Below are 17,467 nucleotides of genomic sequence, written 5' to 3'. Positions count from 1 at the left end.
GAACTTTGTGTTAACTGGTGCATGTAAATACAAGTTGTGCAAATAGGTTAAGAGCGCTGACTGTAAAACATGGCCCATACAGAGCCTGAGTGTTCCTGTCTATCACAGCAACAGAGCTGGACAAAAGCTCTTCTCTGAGGGCCTGTCTAAAGCACATTAAGGAAAGGTAGCCTGCCTGTACTGTCGCTCGGCTGCAGTAAGAGAGAGCTATGGATTTTCTGTCTGAAGTGCTATCAGAGTCGCTGGCTGCTTGCTTTCATGGGATGAGCTTTTAATAAGTCCTGCCAAATAGCGCGCTATAGAGGATGCATTATGATGTGGTTATGCTGTGTTATTATGGTGGGAGTGCATCGTGTTGCCTATCATTTATCACTGAATTTCAGCTGCTCTAAGTGCTAAGCCAAAATTTAAAGCAGACAGTTTGGGAACTCACCAGTTGAGAGGATCTCGGCTGGCGGTGTCATATTTCCAGTATGAGATTAAAGTCTGTGTCTCCAGCACTCCATGTGCATGTAAAAGAAGCAGCAACACTCTGTGTCGTAGCACATCAGGATAGTGGCCTCTTGGGGAAAACCGTGGCCTGTTCTGCCCACAACTGCAAAGGGTGGATTTCACTTGCTAATGAGCCAGCCACCTATCTTCCAGCCATTCATCAAAGTCTGCCTTGCGTGCTGGTTGTGTGTGAAGTGGATACCATCATCATAGTACATTAGGTTTACTCACACCACTTTAGTCAGCGGGCTTCTAGGTAACCTCTCCTGGACAATGATTAACATTTGGTCAGCTGAATGCAAGATTTGTCCATAAAAGTCTTATGTCTGGTAAGTGTTTGGATTTTGTGAAAAGTGTTCCCTGCAGTGAGAAAGTTAAATCAACTCACGTTATTAGAATAAGCAGCAATAATAATTGCATTTCCAACTATTTAAATGCAGAGTTTATTTTCACTCTTGGCAACCAGCGTTGACTCTTTATACTGCAGCAACAGATTACACTCAGCACTAAAGTGCCCCATTAGTAATCCAACCACCATTACCAGGAATGCAATCCATGCTTTCCCTCGCATGCCCCCTGCTGACAGTGCATTACTACAATCCCCCTCTGTCAAAAGAAAAAAAAACATCCCACAATCCCACTAGTCATTCGCCAGACGTTTTAACAAGCTTATTGAACATCAATGACACAGACCTAGGAGGGACACTTTACTCAGTTGAATCACCTCACTGAAACCTTCTTTAGACTGCAGTGGAATTGTACAGAAAACTCTGCTCAAGACAGAATGACTTAAAAAAGGCAGAATGTAATAAAAAAAAATCACTGTTCTTAAGAATGGATGAAATGACTAAGAGAAATTAGGAATAACTGAGTAGTATTTCGGCAGAAGACACTTGAACAGTGGTAAACAAATGTGTTTCATGTGTACAAGAAGTTGTCATAAACAATATAATACAATTCAACAGCCCTACTGTTGCTACTGTGAAGCCTATATTGTTTGTTGAAATCATACAGATGTGTATTCTATACTACAGTCAGTTTGCTTTTATTGGTGGTGTTTTGTAATGGATTACACTGGATTGTACAGGTGTTCCCCATTATTTGGTCTTCCTGTTGTATTTTGTTCAAAGGATTTCTAAAAATCTAAACCCCCTTTGTCTTTTTACCTTTCTGAGTAACTGGAACTCCATAAACAAAATATTTACAACAGGACGCAAAACAGGAATTACATGATGCTTGCAGATAAAATCTTGACAATATCCATAAAAACAATCAAAGTTTGTTAGTCTTTGTAGATGTATCAGTTTGCAGCGCTGGCATTAGCTTGTTCCTTTTGACCCCTGACTTCCTGTGATTCCTGTGCCATCTTCTTGAAGTAGCGTTCAGCACGCAGTTCCTCAAAGCAGAATTCGCTGGCGCCGCTGAGCAGCAGCTCTTTACAGTACATGCTCTCCTCCTGTGGCTTTCCTGGCTCTGCCTCCTTCTGTTGCTGATGGTGTTCCTGTAGTCTCTTTAGAGGAGTTTCCTCTCTGCACGGCTTACGCGCTGATAAAACATTGTTCACTGCCGGGTTGATCTTACATGGCGTCCTGAGGAAGGGAATGGAATGACGCACTTACATCACAGGAATAAGTTGGAAATAAATCTTGAATAGGATTAGAGGATAATCCAGTCATTATTCTTTCAGTTAACTGTATGATCTATTAAAAAGGCCAAAACTAATGACAAGTGTCACACGACCATTACTCATAATCACTCACATTGTTGGAGGCTGGTCTGACTCCTCAACAAATGGCTGGAAGGTGGGTTTTGGAGGTGGTGGAGCCATAATAGTATGTCCAAATTTCGACTTCTGGGGCATCTACGACACACGAAAACATAAGAGCAATAAACTAATGGAGCTGGATTACATTTTACATGTTTACAATAAGTAACGTAACACCTGTGTGTCTCATACCTTGACATCACACCATTTTTCTGGTCTCTGCTCATTTTCCTTTGCCCTAGAAGTGGGAGGAGCCATCCACGACTCCAGTACAGGCTCTGATGGACCAGCTTCTTGAGCCTTGTTTTCATCGAAGATTACCAACCGACTGTTTGAAGCATTGCTGAGGACAGGGGCGCCGTGTGACTGTAGGCCTCCAGAAATGCCTGACCAAAAACCCATCAAAAACTGAAATTAAAAGTTTGCTCTGATAATGCTGATAAATAGAGGTGTTGGAACATTTTTAAAGTATCTGAGTAGTTCAGGTGTAATACTGATATGTAAGTGCTTACTTCTGATTGCTGGCCCGGTTCTGCTGACTGGGGCGATGGCCTTTTTCTTCCCTTTATGTTTGAGGTCGGCCAGAGAAACTCTCTCAGGTTGTTTGGGCTCATCATCGCTATCCTCCTCCTCCACTTTCATCATCACCTGTCGGGACACACGTGCCTGCAGAGCCCTGTGAATAACAATACAGAAAACTGATTAAAACACAACTGTTGAAACTTAGATCTTTATTTATCTCAGACTGTACTGCATTGATCCATACTTGTGAAACTGCAGGAGCTTATCGTGCGGCTCTGCACATTTCTTGAATCCCTCCTGGTAAACCAGGTCTGCTTTGCGACAGTTGCCTTGATTCTCATACTCCTCAGACCAAGCGATGTAGAAGGATGCCTGTGTCACTGCTATTCCCTGTGCTTGCATGTACCTGTAAATTTCCAAGGGCTCCGAGCAGGTCTCTGCCTAAAAACACACAATGCACATGAATGGCAAAAGTTGTTACTACTTCTGTATCCGTCCGTCAAAGTAACAAATGTAGTCAGAGGTTAAATATTACACGTACAAATTTGATCCAGAGGTCAACGTAGCGAGGGTCGTTGTGATATTTCTTTTCCTCTGTGAATCTGGTCACCACTCGTTCCAAAAGTGTGGAGAGGTTGCTCTCCTTTCCTCCCTGAGGGAAGGTTTGCTCTGTCCACTTTATATACCTGAGAAAGACAGAGCCATGTGAGCATTAAAGATAAAACCTCTCAGATTTAAGAGCAACACATATGAGTACAATTTACTGATCGCATATTTCACTTACCGATCCCACACATCAAGTGGATCATCTCCGTCATACATTCGCAGTTCAGACTCAAAGGCTCTGGAAAAGCAAGAAGTCACAGAATCCCCATTATTATGTGAAAACTGCACGGAAAAGTATTCAACAGAAGCCCAGGCTGTGTGTAATGTATTAAAACTCCATACTGTCTCTGTTGGTTGATGGCAGAGTTGAGTCCATCCTGTTGTTGACTGAGCGCCTGGTGTAAGGCTGATATGGCTCTGCCCCGTCGCAGTGGCTGGATATTTTCTTTGCTCAGCTCCCATTCCACATCTCCTCCCTCTGCCATTGTGGAAATTAAAATAACGGGATGCCTACACACAGAAACAGGTGTTATCAGTAGCTTTTAGATTGTTTTTAACTGCCCTTAATAATCGTTAAAGCCCTTTACCAAGGAAACATGACTATTATTCTTTAGTTCTTGCATTTTAACTGTAATAATATAATAATATAATTGTTTAACTATGATTGTAAAGCACTCGTTATGCGTTTTCATGTGTAATAATGTTCCCTGTAAATACTATACAGTCATCCTTCAAAGTCCCAGAATCATATAAGCCAAGGGCAATACCAAGGACAGAATATTAGCGTATGGATGTGTAATAATATAATATCAACACAGGACTATAACAGTTTAAATTCCAAGCGACAAAACTTATACAACATAACATGTAGCACAGACACAAAATACTACTTCTTGGACCTAGGAGCTAACATCTAACATCTGTGACTGAAGGAGTTACAAACGATAGAGAGGGCATGACGAGGGGGAGCTAACGCAACGGCTAGCTAACATTCCCTAAAGCTCGTTCGGTTTCGTCCTTATTAGTCCTAATTAGCGAAATTTACCAGTTACAGATATATATAAAATAGTTGATCTGGGGAAAACTGTGTTGTTTCATACCGCTTACAAAAGCCTCCTTCGTCTCTCTTCCAGATTATATTACAAGTACAAAGCTGTAGCACGAATAGCTGTTGAACGGTCGGTTCTGTGTTTTGAACGAGGACCGCGAGAGAATTCGGAGAACGCTGATTGGAGGAACCAGAAACAGGAAAACGCACATTTACGTCACATTGCATCTTCCGGGATGGTTCCGGTTTTGATTGCAACAACGCTGAAAGACTGAAAATGGGCCACTAGTTGCCAAATTATCGTTCGTAGAGTCGATTTTCTCAACGTATTTACCCGCACTAGCAAAAACGGCCAAATTTTAACTGCCTGTCACTTGAGTCTCTACATGTATCGGCATGGACAACCGTTGTTTTTGTTGTGCATCAAAGTTCAGCCTCTTCAAGAAAGAGGTAAGGTCTGGCTGGATCATATTACTCACGTACATATTCACATGAAAACATTTTAAGGAAAGCAAACGGTGTAACTGACCTTACTATTTCCTCACAGCTGGGCTGTAAAAGCTGTGGGCGCTCCTTCTGCTCCAGCTGTTTGGCTTTCACTGCTGTGGTGCCTCGCTGTGGCAACACCCAGCAGAAGGTGTGTAAACAGTGCTATGGCAATCTGACAAGGTAAAGGTTAAACCATGTCAAACAGCAAAAAGTAAATGTGGTTATTTTATAAGCCTTAATGCTTCTTACTTGTCTTTGTTTTTTTTAATTTTTAGTGGGGAGTCTCAAAACAGTGCTGGAAGATGGTCTCCCCCTGAAAATTACAAAAAGTCAGTATGTGATCAAATTTTCTTTTTTTTCTTTTTTTTTTTTTTTTAAGGCACTTTGTCAACACAGCCATTTCACAACATCTAAAGTACATGTTTCTTTTACAGAAGGGTTGCCGCACTTGAGGCCAAGCAGCAGGGACAGTCGACACAGCCTCTTGCACATCCAGGCTCTAGAAACAGCAAAGGAGGCCATCTACCAGCCAAAGCCCTGAGTAAAGAAGACCAGGCTATTGCTGAACGACTTCAAAAGCTCAAAGAGGACACTGCACCAAGTAATGAAATTTGATTTTTAGCAGCTACTACTTTGATTCAATCAGACGACTATAGTAATAATGTAGTTTCTCATGACAGAAGGTATTGTAAGCTTTTTTTAACCTCTTCTTCAGAGTCTATCCCATCAGAGAAAGAGCTTGAGTCTCGCCTTGCTGCTTTGAAAGCTCCCAGCCGGCCAGTGCCTTCTGCAGAGGAAATGGAGGACCGTCTGGCGGCCTTACGGGGTCAGGCTCCACCATCTCAAGCCCCTCCAGCTGTGAGCTAAGCCCCCTCCTGTTTGTTTGTAACTTCTTAGGACTTAGATTATGGCCCAGTGAGAACTTAAAGTATCTAACACTGTTAAATACTGTGTTATATTTGCTTACCAGTATATGTACTTGTGTGCTCATATGTACAGGTGCACCAGCCTCCAGATAACAGGAGTCAGACTGAACAAACCAATGATCTGCTTAGTCAGATGACAGAGGAAGTTGCCATTGACAACCAGCAATCAAATCCTGAATGCAGTAAGATCTTACTCCTTCCACTGTCTTCAACCTAATTCAATTAATAATTAATGAAATGGTCTTATACAATGTCCACATTACTGTGTAATAGTCTTGCACAGTCATTGTACCTTGTTCAGCTACTGTGAGGATCTCCCAAACATGCTCAAACCTATTATTCTACCTGCAGATGTCGACAGCCGAATGAATGATCTGAACAAGGGGGAGGGGGGACTACTGGAAAATTTGGAGGAAAACCAGGATCCAGGCAAACAGTTGGAGGTTGAGAAGGCACGTTTGTTGGAGGAGGCCATGGAGGAGCTGAGGAAGGAGCGACATTCCCAGGATCAGATCCTCCACATGGCCAAGAGGATGGCACAGCTGAAGGGGCAGGACCCAGACAAAGGTACAGAACACATATTACTAACATACACATATTACCCCCTGTACCTCATCTGTTATTTAGAGTTTCACACCACAAAATCAGAAAATATGATAAGAACTCTTATGGTGAACGTTGTGGCCATGGCAGAGGTGTGACTGTGCAGGTGTATCAGAAATCTGTCACTGCTTTTCATATTTTTTTTCATGTCACTTGTAGTTACTATGGAGGACTTTCAGCAACCTGACAGTGAGGAGGAGACTGAGGAAGAAGCTGTGAGGAGGGTGTTAAAACAGGTGTGGGGCTAAAAGCAAAAGCAACTTAATGTAGTGATGTAGATGATAATCGATTCTACATAATAAATGTGCTACTAAGTACATATGACACCCTTAAAGTGGTGGTGAGCCAACTCAGACCAGTCAGGGTGGCCACAAGGGGCTGCTATTTTGCCATTCTGATTATTTGTAATGTGAACTACACACGTTCTGAAATTTTTTTTTTTTCTGATTTGTTTTCCAGCTCTCAGAGGAAGCTGCACTGGATGAGGCCAGTGGCTACAACATACCTCTGGAACACAGTGGACCAAGGAACACAGAAAAGAAGAAAACTTCAAAGAAGCCGGTACTAAACAACAGCCTAAGTACAAATTCATACATTTTTTTCAAGCTAGCAGAGAGAATAACATTTAATCCCTTGTTGCTGTGATGTGTTTTAAAGACACAGCCTCCAGCACCCAAGAGTAGAATTCCTCCAGCTGCTGGAGCACATCAGCCATCAGACAGTGATGAGGATGAACTTCCATGGTGCTGCATCTGTAACCAAGACGCTACACTTCGCTGTCACACCTGTGATGGAGACCTTTACTGCAACCGCTGCTTCAGGTAGCCTAAAATGCATTCATTATAATATGCACTACATGAATTCTGGTTTCCTAAACACTTTGCATGGAAATCTTAACTCTGATGCCCAAGAAAGATGCCTGTGATTTGGAATGTATACCATGACCCAGATACATTGTAGGCAGGCTGCTACCATACTGTTAAGCAGCATGAATATAAAGTATTTAGTGTGATGAATTATCAATCCACACTCCATTGTCTCCCCAGGGAAGGCCATGATAAATATGACAGGATGGAGCATCGCACTACTAACTACACTGCGCCAAAGAAGAAGAGCAAGACATGATGGTTAGACTGTGCTGTTGTCAGTCATCACCCTTAGACTTATGCTTTTAGCCTTAAGTGACCTATTATTGTTTAAAAAATGGCATCTCAAAAGATTTAAACACTACCTATTATCTAAAGCAATGCAGAGCTCCTCATTTTAACTTCTAACTTATCGTGTCCGATCTGTCTAAAGTGGCTATAAACATGTTTCTATGTAGACCACAGGAAGAGCAGCATCTGCTTTCTGTTACTGCAAACCCTGATCTAGATGAACAGAATAAACAAAGAAATAATGGGTAACATTATGGCAATGTAAAGACTAGACATAGACTCGCAATACAACACTTAATATAAAACGTGTGTGTATAGATATAGATAGATATCTAAATCTATATATCTATCTCTATGTATAGATACAAAAATAATAAGTGAAACATAGCTCTTATTTTTTTCTGTAATGTATAAAAATAGAAGCAAGTGAATCTTACAGAGGCTGCTAGACAGTGTTGGTATTTTAGCAAAACTGCACAGCTTCTGCTCACAGAAAAGTTTCAAACTGTCCAACTCAATAAGAAGCTTGAAGTTTTTTTTCTGTCACTTGTCCTACTTCCTGAAGGCAACAAAGGCTCATCTTAGGCTCACTTTGCACTTGTCACCATTTGATTATTTTTTTTTTTTTTAATTGACAACTCCTACAGAAGGCAAACACATCATGAGGTCATCTGGGATGATGTACAGTCCCAGTCTACTGTCAGCTCTGGACTGAAGAAGCACAGAGGAGTCAGTATAAAAGGATTACTGAGAGCTTTGTTTTCTTTTGGCAGGCAGTGCAGTCACTCTTGTAATCTATGTTTGGCTGTGAGTCTGGCATGAGCATTGCTTTTCTTGTCCTTGTGTGTAATTTCATTATAAAGGAAGCAAAAGTGTAGGGTGCTATGTCACGAGAAAACGCAGCATATTTTCTAGTTTTATTTTTAACACTGAAGCCTTTTTTTTTTTTTATTAAAGTTATTATTACTTGACAAAAATGTCTCAGTCTAGCAGGCCTTGTCAGAAGTGTAGTGTTACAGTATGGATGGCCTCCATGTCAGAGAAACAAGAGTGGAAGTGGGGGCAAACCAAGCAAATTACTGTAATGGAGCCCTCAGCCGAAAGACCCTCTGTGTATGACAGAGAGATGGCCAGAGTGCAGTTTCATCAGTGTGCATTACTGTCTAGCTCACTGAGGAGAAACCATAATTACACTCTCCTCCAGGGGCTCGCTCCATTAAGGTTTGTATGGAGGCTGTTATGTGTTTGCCTTTTCTGGCCATGTCATACACGCACCACAGACAGGAAATGGACAAGGATAATGGATGCATACTTAATGGACCTTCCTGCTGCTGATTTCACTGTGCTTACTCCTAGACCTGACATGTCACCGTCTCCTTTGTCTCCATCACTCTGTTGAAAAATTCATTCTAGAAAACAGAACAGTGTGTGTCTGGGAAAGATAAACTGACAGCTGTACTACAGTAAAGTCTCTGGACAGTTGGACATTATCATTCTTTATAAGCAAATAAGCGTTTTAGAGCAGTGATGAAGGGCAAATGCAATGTGGCAATAGCATATTTCAGTTGGTACTGCAAACTGCTGGGCATCGGTACTATGGACATGTCAATATTTGTATATGTAGAATGAGTAATTTGTGATGATAACTGTAGGTCCGTCACTTGGTTGACTTTACTTGTGAAATTGCATTTAACCCTTTTGACAATTCATCAACAGCCTTGTCTTGAAAATGTTCAGTTTTATTTTGACATACAACACTGTTATCAGAACAAAAATATTTATGTACATAAATAGGCAACTGAAAATGTACAGTCTTACACAAAAAAGAAGTCCATCAGTCCATCTGAGTAATAGTTAATACAGCTTTTATCTGATGTACATTATTGGTTTATGGGAAAGAAAATGTCATAGTAGTCCATAAATTAAAGTGAAATAATAATAAAAAAAATCCATTCAAAACCCAACTGCTCTGGTGTTAGACTGATGCTGAACCAGGAAGAGAGTCCCACTGACATGTGAACCGCACATACAGGCATCCAAACAGTTAACGTGTGGGAGATGGGAAGATAAGAGGCTCCACATTGTCTCAATTCTTTATTTGACCTAGAATTATTTCTTCAAGGGACCTGACATTTTGCGTAGACCCTTTATCCTGTAGAGCAGCCCGTTGATAAAATCCTGCAGGGAAGATAAAGAAAATAGATTTTTTTTTTTAAAGAAACAAGACGGTAATAACAGTAATATTTTTTAAAAATTCTTTATATTCTAATATGTTGTTTCACAGCGTTTTTTTGTCTCACCTCTTTCGGCTTCCCACATTCCTGCAACAGCTCCTAACAAAGAAAACAAACAGAAACCCTCACTAACAACATTGGGCATTGCTTTTTCATCACAAACATTGCAACACTGGATCCCAGCAAAGGGTTAGGGTTAGTTTTGGGGACCAGACTAAATATATAAATAAAATATAAATATAAATATAGTTAATTTGTGCAATCTTACCTGCAGCCGGGTTCTCTGCCCCTCATCTGACAGCTCCAGGAGCTCATCTATGTCAATCTCTAACTCTGGGATTTCTTCCTCCTGTGAGAGCAGGGAGAAATAAAAGTTATGCATGCTACAAAAGCTCTTGTAAACGCTGTATAATTTGGGCTTCTTGCCATCCTTGCACAGTGGCATGACTGTCCACATCCTTCTGAATGAGAAGAGTCGTTCAGAAAGAAAAGAAAGCAAAAGATGTGATCCAGGATGTGACGCAACATGGCAAAGATTTCACTGCTGCACAGTCATATATAAGCTGTTGGACTGTAAAGCCTTAAAGTAGTAACTCTATACTTTTATAAGCAGACATTCACATGAGTTGTGTTGTTTGTGTTCTAAGGATAAATACTGTTTTTCTTCCTGAATAATGACTCGTAACAATGGTGTGATTGATGATGTGCTGGGCACGTGAGCAAAGCTGAAGTGCACTGATGCATGAAGGCAAAAGGGCTCCAGGAGGCCATACTTGCCTCATGCCACCATCAGATTTCATGGATGGTTTACCCTGCTGGCATTTAACGCAGCCGCTACCAAGAGTGCATTTCCACTTTAAATGTTTTCTAAAAAATAAATTAATCTCAGAAGGTTTGTGCCACATTGTGAATTAAGAAACAAATCAATGGGCAACATTTATAGTGAACTGTGGTTTTTTTTCTAAAAGATTGTGTAACCTTATGTAAAGACGGTAAAAAGAAAAAAAAAATGGCACGGAGTCTCAAGTTATAAAAAGCTAATATAGCAAAGTAATCAGTTCATATCACAAGCTCTTATCCACACCTACATTTTCAGAGGGAATGAGGAGTGCTCACACTAAGATATCTGGAGTCAGCAGGTGTACACTCATATTTGACAAGTGGGCCTCTTTTTAAGAGGAATATTTTCCGGTTGGGGAGTTTTCATGGCTGGTGAGGAAGGATGGGGCTCGCACAGCTTTCTGGATGAGGAGAGAGCTAATCAATGTCGAAGTGCTGAGTGGCGGAATAGATGGGCCCACCTTCAGAGTCCCCTGTGCCCTCTCTAACTGATACAGGCTGCCAGTTTGGACCCCATGTTATTCTGCTGATGTCTGCAGGATACAGGCAGAGCTGAACTGTTTAGTTTTTTTTTTTTGATCCATGCTGTATACTTCTCTGTTGTGTGGGCTTTGCTTTACCAGCTCAAATGTGTTAGGCTGAGGCTGTGGATGGTTTGTGATGTTCTTGACTGGGTTATTCCAAGTACTTCTTTCTGTTTTGTGTCCATGATATAGTGCAGAGTATTTTAAATCTATACTCCTCTTCTATACTTGCTGCTTGTACTGCTTATGTAGGCTTCATTTTAGCAGTAAAGCATTTGCTTAATCCTGAACATCATAGCAGCCTATTGTAATGAATTTTAGTGGTTTACTTTAAAAAATGTACTGTCAGATTTGTTGACAAATTAAATGTATTTGCTTTCCCTTCTTGGCATCACACTGTAAACACTAATAACTGTAAATAGCTGTTCCCCTTTGCTGTGATATGATTGTTATGGTGTTCATTTAGCTTAGAGTTAGGATTATTAATTTGAAGACCTGTGAGAGTAAAAAAAAAAAGAACAAAAAAAACTCTTTTATTTGTACTGCTCTTAAACCTTCTCTGCGTGCCTTATGATTGCAGGACCACACAGAGCAACGCTGAATATCAATGATGACATTTTCACTGAGCTGAGGAGACCATGTGCATTTACGATGAAGAAGTGTGATTTGACCCTTCCAGTCACTTTTCTGTGTTTCATATTGTACACAGTCACAGCTTCTGTCTCGTTGAGAGTTACCTTCATTGTGAGAGGGAAAAAAGTATTTTAATGAGGCCTCTGGGCAGAAATGTCTCAGCAGCACTTTTTGAAGTTAAAAGCAACAGACTGAAGCTAAAATGAATGTTGGCACTAATATTGGAATTCATGAATATCAAAGTGGTTCTCGGAGGATTTTCAGATGGCAGTACAGATGCCGTCTAAATAAGCAGTTGAGTTTTGTTGAGATAAGATGACCTCCATGAGAATTTATAATTCAGAAACAGGGATTCGTCATTATCATGAGGTGACCTGGTTTTGCTGTCAGGACTGCTGCAACTCTCACAGTGGTAGCTGCTCATGATATGCTTGTTGTAAAATAGTGAAACTGGCCCTCAGGCCAAAATTTACACTTGACCTTTGCAAGGTATATTGAAAACCAGACTGAAAGGCCAGAATTTGGACTGTTGCAATGTGATAGCTAGCAGCATGTTAGGCTTTTTAGCCTGTTAGCCTGCTATTTAAAGATATAGTTTGACGTTTTTTGGAAATCCCCGTATTCACTGGCTGGCTGAGAGTTAGATGGGAAGACTGATACCAGTCTCATGTATGTACGCCAAAAATGTACCAGACTAGAAATTTCCCTGTTTACTGTATTTATGCTACGCTAAGCTGACCAGCTGCTGGATTTAGCTTCAAATTCAAATCTTTTTTGTTTTGTTTTTTTGTTTGTTTTTTCATCTGACTTGATAAAGCTAATAACCATATTTCCAAAAATCGGGAACTATTCCTTTAAAAGTTTTTGTTTACAGCTAGTCTCCCTATGTGTAAGTAATAATATTCACAGACCTATCATGTTAAAAATGTCACACTGTGGCCCTGTGACCCACTTTATGCATTTGCTATTTTAATGTAAAGGAAACCATGCCCAGGAAGTCTAGCTGTTTTCGAGTAGATGCCAGTGCTGGGTTTAACTTATCAGAGCCTTCCCTTTTCCTGTGAGAGGCACGAGCTGCGAACAGATCAAAATATTCATTAACTTTACACTGTGAGCCATGGAATAGTTTAAAGAGGGTGAACTTTTTGCTCTATTGTATACAGAAAGAATGGGCAGAATTTTAAACAATAATTAAAACTCGTGAAAGAGTGCTGTGGTTACTCTGTGTTTACAATTAGTCAAAAGCAAATTTAATCTTCTTTTTTAAGGATTTCAGACATTCGCTGAAAAAAGTTGAGAGACAGTAATACAAACATTGATCTGGGCTCTGGGTTACTCTACACACACAGGCCTAAATGTCACTCACCATTTTCAAGTCTATCGAGAACTGTTTTTCACGCCTTTTTTAGTTTACCATTTTTCAAAAGGTGTGAAGTTTGCAAAGAAGGCGGCCACTCCAGACCGAGGCAGCACTTGTATGAATTAGAGATGCAGCTAAATTATTCAGGTGGTGACACAGGGGACTGATGGTAAATGCTTCCACGCGGAAGACTCGGAGAACCAACGGAGTATACTTCCCCTGAGCCTATGCAAAATTTATTACACTGGCCAGTGCACATGGACAAGTCATGCCTAATTCCTCACAAGTGATTAATACAAATATCAAATCCATCCTAGCTGGAAAGTTAAGCCTTAATTTTCATATGTCAAGGATGCAGATTAACAAATTGTAAATTCTACTTAAATACATGATGACAAGTATTATCAGGACTGAATTAAAAACATTTCTTGTGTTATTGCCATCTTTTGTCACCCTATCAACCATATTGAGCTCTGACCCTGCAGCGAGCTGGGGAAACATGCACATTCACTATCTGTGCAGTACATGAGCCGCACATTGATTATCTAAGAAGCAGAACATTTCAAGGCTGCAAACATGAAATAATTGTACGTTTCTGGGACAAGATCAAAAGAGTAGACAGAGAAAGACGTCGGATCTCTTTTTGTTATCTGCATGTCCTGGTTTCCACTAATGTGATTTATTCCACCCTCTGCCTCACAAGCATATTACCATGTATTTCCACAAGGAAGAAGGCTTGGGGTGTAAATGGAATAAAGCTTATAAAATAAGAATTGTGATAAGAAAAATACATGCACAGCATTGAAAAATCCCTAGCACTCAGCTGTGACAACGTGTTTATGATAAAACTAGACAATTATAATCCTGACAATTCACTGGTCTAGATAAAGTTGAGGAGAGAGAGCTGGAGATATTAGTTATCTCTCACTACATTTGCTCCAAATCTTCCATGTCAGCTAGTTAGTCAGATGGATGTGCATGACTGCTCGCGTTCTGCAGCATCAGTATACTATATACCATGTTCAAAGTGCTCCTTGGTGGTGAAAGGGGATTCCAGACAGAGAGGTGGCTGCAGGCCATCTACAACCAAGGGCCTCTGTGTGGTTCGAGAATTTAATGAGAAACACTTTGTCTCTGCCGTCTTCGGCATGAAACGGAGGCGGTGTTGTCATCTGATCTGCATCGTCATTAGCAAGCCTGTGCTCCTTAGCAGACACCCCTAATTCCACTGTGTGCCATGCTCCCTCATGTGGGCGATGAGACATCTGTTGCCATGGTTTCCCCTCAGAGAATGCCAAGCAAATCAATATGGAGCCTCTGACATAACTGGATTGTATCCCACCATCCAGGAGTGGAGTTGTGGAGGTTGTGTTGCTATGTGTGTGAGCTGGCTGATGTCACTCTGTAATCCCTCCATACATATTAAACATAACCATCTATGCAATGAGGGGTATTAATTAAGCACACTATGAAAATAATGAAGGCATATGCCCACGTCATAACTCTATCTTTCAAACATGTATCCATGTATTTTAACGTAAACATAGATGGTCTTTGAAAGAAACCGTTTTCCACAGGTTATTTTTACTGCATGGTTCTCAAATGTCTAATTGCTGTCATCATCGATCATCCTCTATATATGGGACAGTATCTAAACTGAGTGACTGTTGAGAAGAATGTGTCTGCAAACAGAGAGACAGGACACACACACACACAGACAATAAAAAGATGACATAATGTCCTGGATGCCACCATAACAGCAGGAAATAAAAACTGCACCATGTGAAGTACATTTAAACAAATTTCTTATCTTCTCCTGTCATTAGCTTTAAGGTTTATTACTTTCTCTGGTGCTTCTTTATTACTTAATCACACAGTTAAAGGCAGATTGTTGTTGGTGCTCTCACTTTATTTCCTCCTCAATGTATCATCTAAATGCCTAAATTGTACATGTAACCATGTGACAACCATATGTTTAAAGTGATGTAAGGCCACACAGCTGATGCTGCAGACAGACTGATGACACATGAGGGCTTGTGTGCCAAAAACTGCAGCCATGAAGCACAGCTACTTGCCTCCCACCCACTCCTCTTTTAGGTTGCTATAATCTCTCATACATGATGGATAGCCCACCACAGGCACTTATGAGTGCCTCCCTTGAACCCCCCCCCTCGCCCCCCACCTCTTCAGGCACCCAACACAGAAAACGTCTGACTATGTGGCTGTGTGAGCCAGTCCTCCCCTACCTCACAGTCAAACAGCAGGTGCAGCTGTCCGTCGATCCACTCCTCGATATCCAGCCTCCTCTGCAGGTCCTTGCGGTTGTATTTAACTGTCAGCTTGCCCAGCTTGCGGTGTGCCGGCTCCTCTGTTTTGTCCGTTGCCTGGAACATCACCCTGGACTGGGTGCTAGGCTCTGACGCCATGGCTGCCACGGCCTCAGGAGAACCGTGGAAACACACTGAGCTGTATCACACTCACACACACACGCAGACCCTGAGTCTGTGATACGTTTGTCTTGCACACTAGCTCCCCTACTCTGTCTCTATATCTCTGCTTCTGCTTTTCCAGTGAGCTGCTGTTCCCATGCGTATCTCCTGTTATCTTGTTGAGTGTTTCGTGTTCTCCCTCTCTATAATGCTGGCTGTGGTTCTCTGCCTGTCCTCGTCCTCTCTCTCCCTCTCTCTCTAAAGCTCACTGTCTTGCTCTCCTTCCCTCCTCCTCTTGCAACACCCACTGGCTGCACTATCAGAAGGATGGTAATGAGATATGCCTGCGTGTGTGTGTGTTTCTGTGTGTCTGTGTGCGTGCACATGCACCTTATAGGGTGTGTGTTTGCTTTTTGCTCTCTTCCTCTGTTATAGCAGGTGGGAGAGAGAGCGTAGGTCAATTACACCAATATAAAGTGGAGAAAGGGTGAGAAGGCAAGCTCTGCAATCAAGTTAGAGTTATTACTCTGGCTGAAAATAAGCCGACGTGTCCCACTGTAATCACAAAATGTAGAAATAAATGTGTATTTTTCTTTCTCTGTCTCCAACTGAGGGCAAAAACCTAATCTGAGGGCATCGTTATCATCAGAAGCATCTTTATTCCATCTCACCAGCCATATTTTTTTTGTTATTCAGCCAGTAAAAGTATCTAAAGTATTTATCTGCTCACAAAGTCAAACGGGTTTGACATGCTAAGGGCTTTTGTGTTCACAAACACTTCCAACAATAGCTGGGTCCCCCTGACAGGTAAGCCAGGGTTCCTCTAGTGTGATAGCTGCTTTGTCCTTTTATAACAGGCATTATCAGGTGTACGTTTAATAAGCCTTGAAGTCAAATTGGCGTCCTCAGTTACGCACCCATACATAATGGATGAATAGGAGAGCGCTATTTATGGCTGTTCAGAAGTCAAATGTCAAATAAAAGTCTAGAAACCATCAGTGTACGAGAAGTCAAATATCAACAGCAGCACAGAACCCAAGGTCAAAAATTCATAGTTGTACCTCTCGCTGCCAAATTATTACAGGTGAGACAACAGAGACAACAGGCTGCAGAGTTTCCATAGATCCTATTACGATATGAATAATGGGGTTCAGTTTTTTGTTTTGGCAGGGCCTATCAATCAGCCATAGCTGCGCGTGTTCACCCACTGATGCACCGTCTGTTACAAACACTGAATTATTGAGTGCCTCGAGCAGCTCACCTTTCCAGGCAAACAAATTCATTCATCTCGTCTTATGCTACTTGGTTCTGCTCCGCCAGCTTGTCTAAAAACAGGGACGTGGACTGGAGGCCTGTGTTAGGCCTTCTCACCTCGGACCTGGCTGAGTGGCTAATTTCTAGGAGGGTAAAAAGGAATACAGAGGCAGAAGATGAGCACGACCTCTGATGGTTTATTCTCATAGTTGAATGAAGATCTCATTGTCAGGAAGCTACTACCTTAAAACTTCCAGAAAAATCTGTCATATCCTGATTAAATTAGTCTGGAATTATGATTCAGTCTAAATTATTAAACCAGTTAATCTACATAACTCATAATCTGAGCGAGTCACTTCCTGCTTCTCCCCAGTTGTTGACAGGTACATGTGTCTGCATGACTCATCGCATACTGCCGTTTGGTGATTCAATGCATGAATCATCTCAGTATCACTACTATTACAAAAAGAATATTGCGGGTCCTGCAAATTTAAATGATAATTAATGTTAATGATTATACTATGTGTGAGAACGCAGCAGCCAAAAAGCATGTATTACAAAGCTTGGTAAGAAAAAAAAAAAGAC

The 17,467-nt window shown here is 41.2% G+C and overlaps 3 protein-coding genes across 5 annotated transcripts; 1 reads left to right on the top strand and 2 right to left on the bottom strand.

Moving 5' to 3' along the window:
* Positions 1 to 940: 940 nt before the first annotated feature.
* bub1bb (BUB1 mitotic checkpoint serine/threonine kinase Bb) lies at positions 941 to 5,032 on the bottom strand. Of its 3 annotated transcripts, none has more exons than XM_041061071.1 (9): positions 4,963 to 5,032; positions 3,728 to 3,895; positions 3,564 to 3,623; positions 3,321 to 3,465; positions 3,024 to 3,220; positions 2,770 to 2,933; positions 2,450 to 2,643; positions 2,253 to 2,353; positions 941 to 2,081 (listed from the first exon to the last, which is right to left on the bottom strand). In XM_041061071.1, the coding sequence occupies exons 2-9, from the start codon at positions 3,868 to 3,870 to the stop codon at positions 1,793 to 1,795; spliced, it is 1,293 nt and encodes a 430-aa protein (XP_040917005.1). In that variant the 5' UTR covers positions 3,871 to 3,895; positions 4,963 to 5,032; the 3' UTR covers positions 941 to 1,792. The 3 variants fall into 3 exon arrangements, with proteins under 3 accessions (XP_040917005.1, XP_040917006.1, XP_040917004.1); XM_041061072.1 differs by having other exon boundaries at positions 4,968 to 5,029; XM_041061070.1 differs by lacking the exon at positions 4,963 to 5,032 and adding an exon at positions 4,486 to 4,576.
* Positions 4,692 to 7,843, top strand: zfyve19 (zinc finger, FYVE domain containing 19). Its single transcript, XM_041061073.1, has 11 exons — positions 4,692 to 4,883; positions 4,981 to 5,102; positions 5,198 to 5,251; positions 5,357 to 5,523; positions 5,638 to 5,780; positions 5,922 to 6,030; positions 6,200 to 6,415; positions 6,611 to 6,687; positions 6,911 to 7,012; positions 7,109 to 7,272; positions 7,498 to 7,843. Exons 1-11 carry the CDS (start codon positions 4,830 to 4,832, stop codon positions 7,574 to 7,576), a joined length of 1,287 nt encoding a protein of 428 aa, XP_040917007.1. The 5' UTR covers positions 4,692 to 4,829; the 3' UTR covers positions 7,577 to 7,843.
* Positions 7,844 to 9,337: 1,494 nt separating this feature from the next.
* Positions 9,338 to 15,908, bottom strand: ppp1r14d (protein phosphatase 1 regulatory inhibitor subunit 14D). The gene is made up of 4 exons (XM_041061074.1): positions 15,446 to 15,908; positions 10,111 to 10,191; positions 9,909 to 9,941; positions 9,338 to 9,786 (listed from the first exon to the last, which is right to left on the bottom strand). The coding sequence occupies exons 1-4, from the start codon at positions 15,623 to 15,625 to the stop codon at positions 9,718 to 9,720; spliced, it is 363 nt and encodes a 120-aa protein (XP_040917008.1). The 5' UTR covers positions 15,626 to 15,908; the 3' UTR covers positions 9,338 to 9,717.
* Between the last annotated feature and the right edge of the window lie 1,559 nt (positions 15,909 to 17,467).

The sequence above is a fragment of the Toxotes jaculatrix genome, chromosome 17, assembly GCF_017976425.1.
Source record: "Toxotes jaculatrix isolate fToxJac2 chromosome 17, fToxJac2.pri, whole genome shotgun sequence".
Lineage (NCBI taxonomy): Eukaryota > Metazoa > Chordata > Actinopteri > Toxotidae > Toxotes > Toxotes jaculatrix.
The sequence above is the reverse complement of the archived record's forward strand: the minus strand, read 5'-3'. Positions and strand labels throughout refer to the sequence as shown.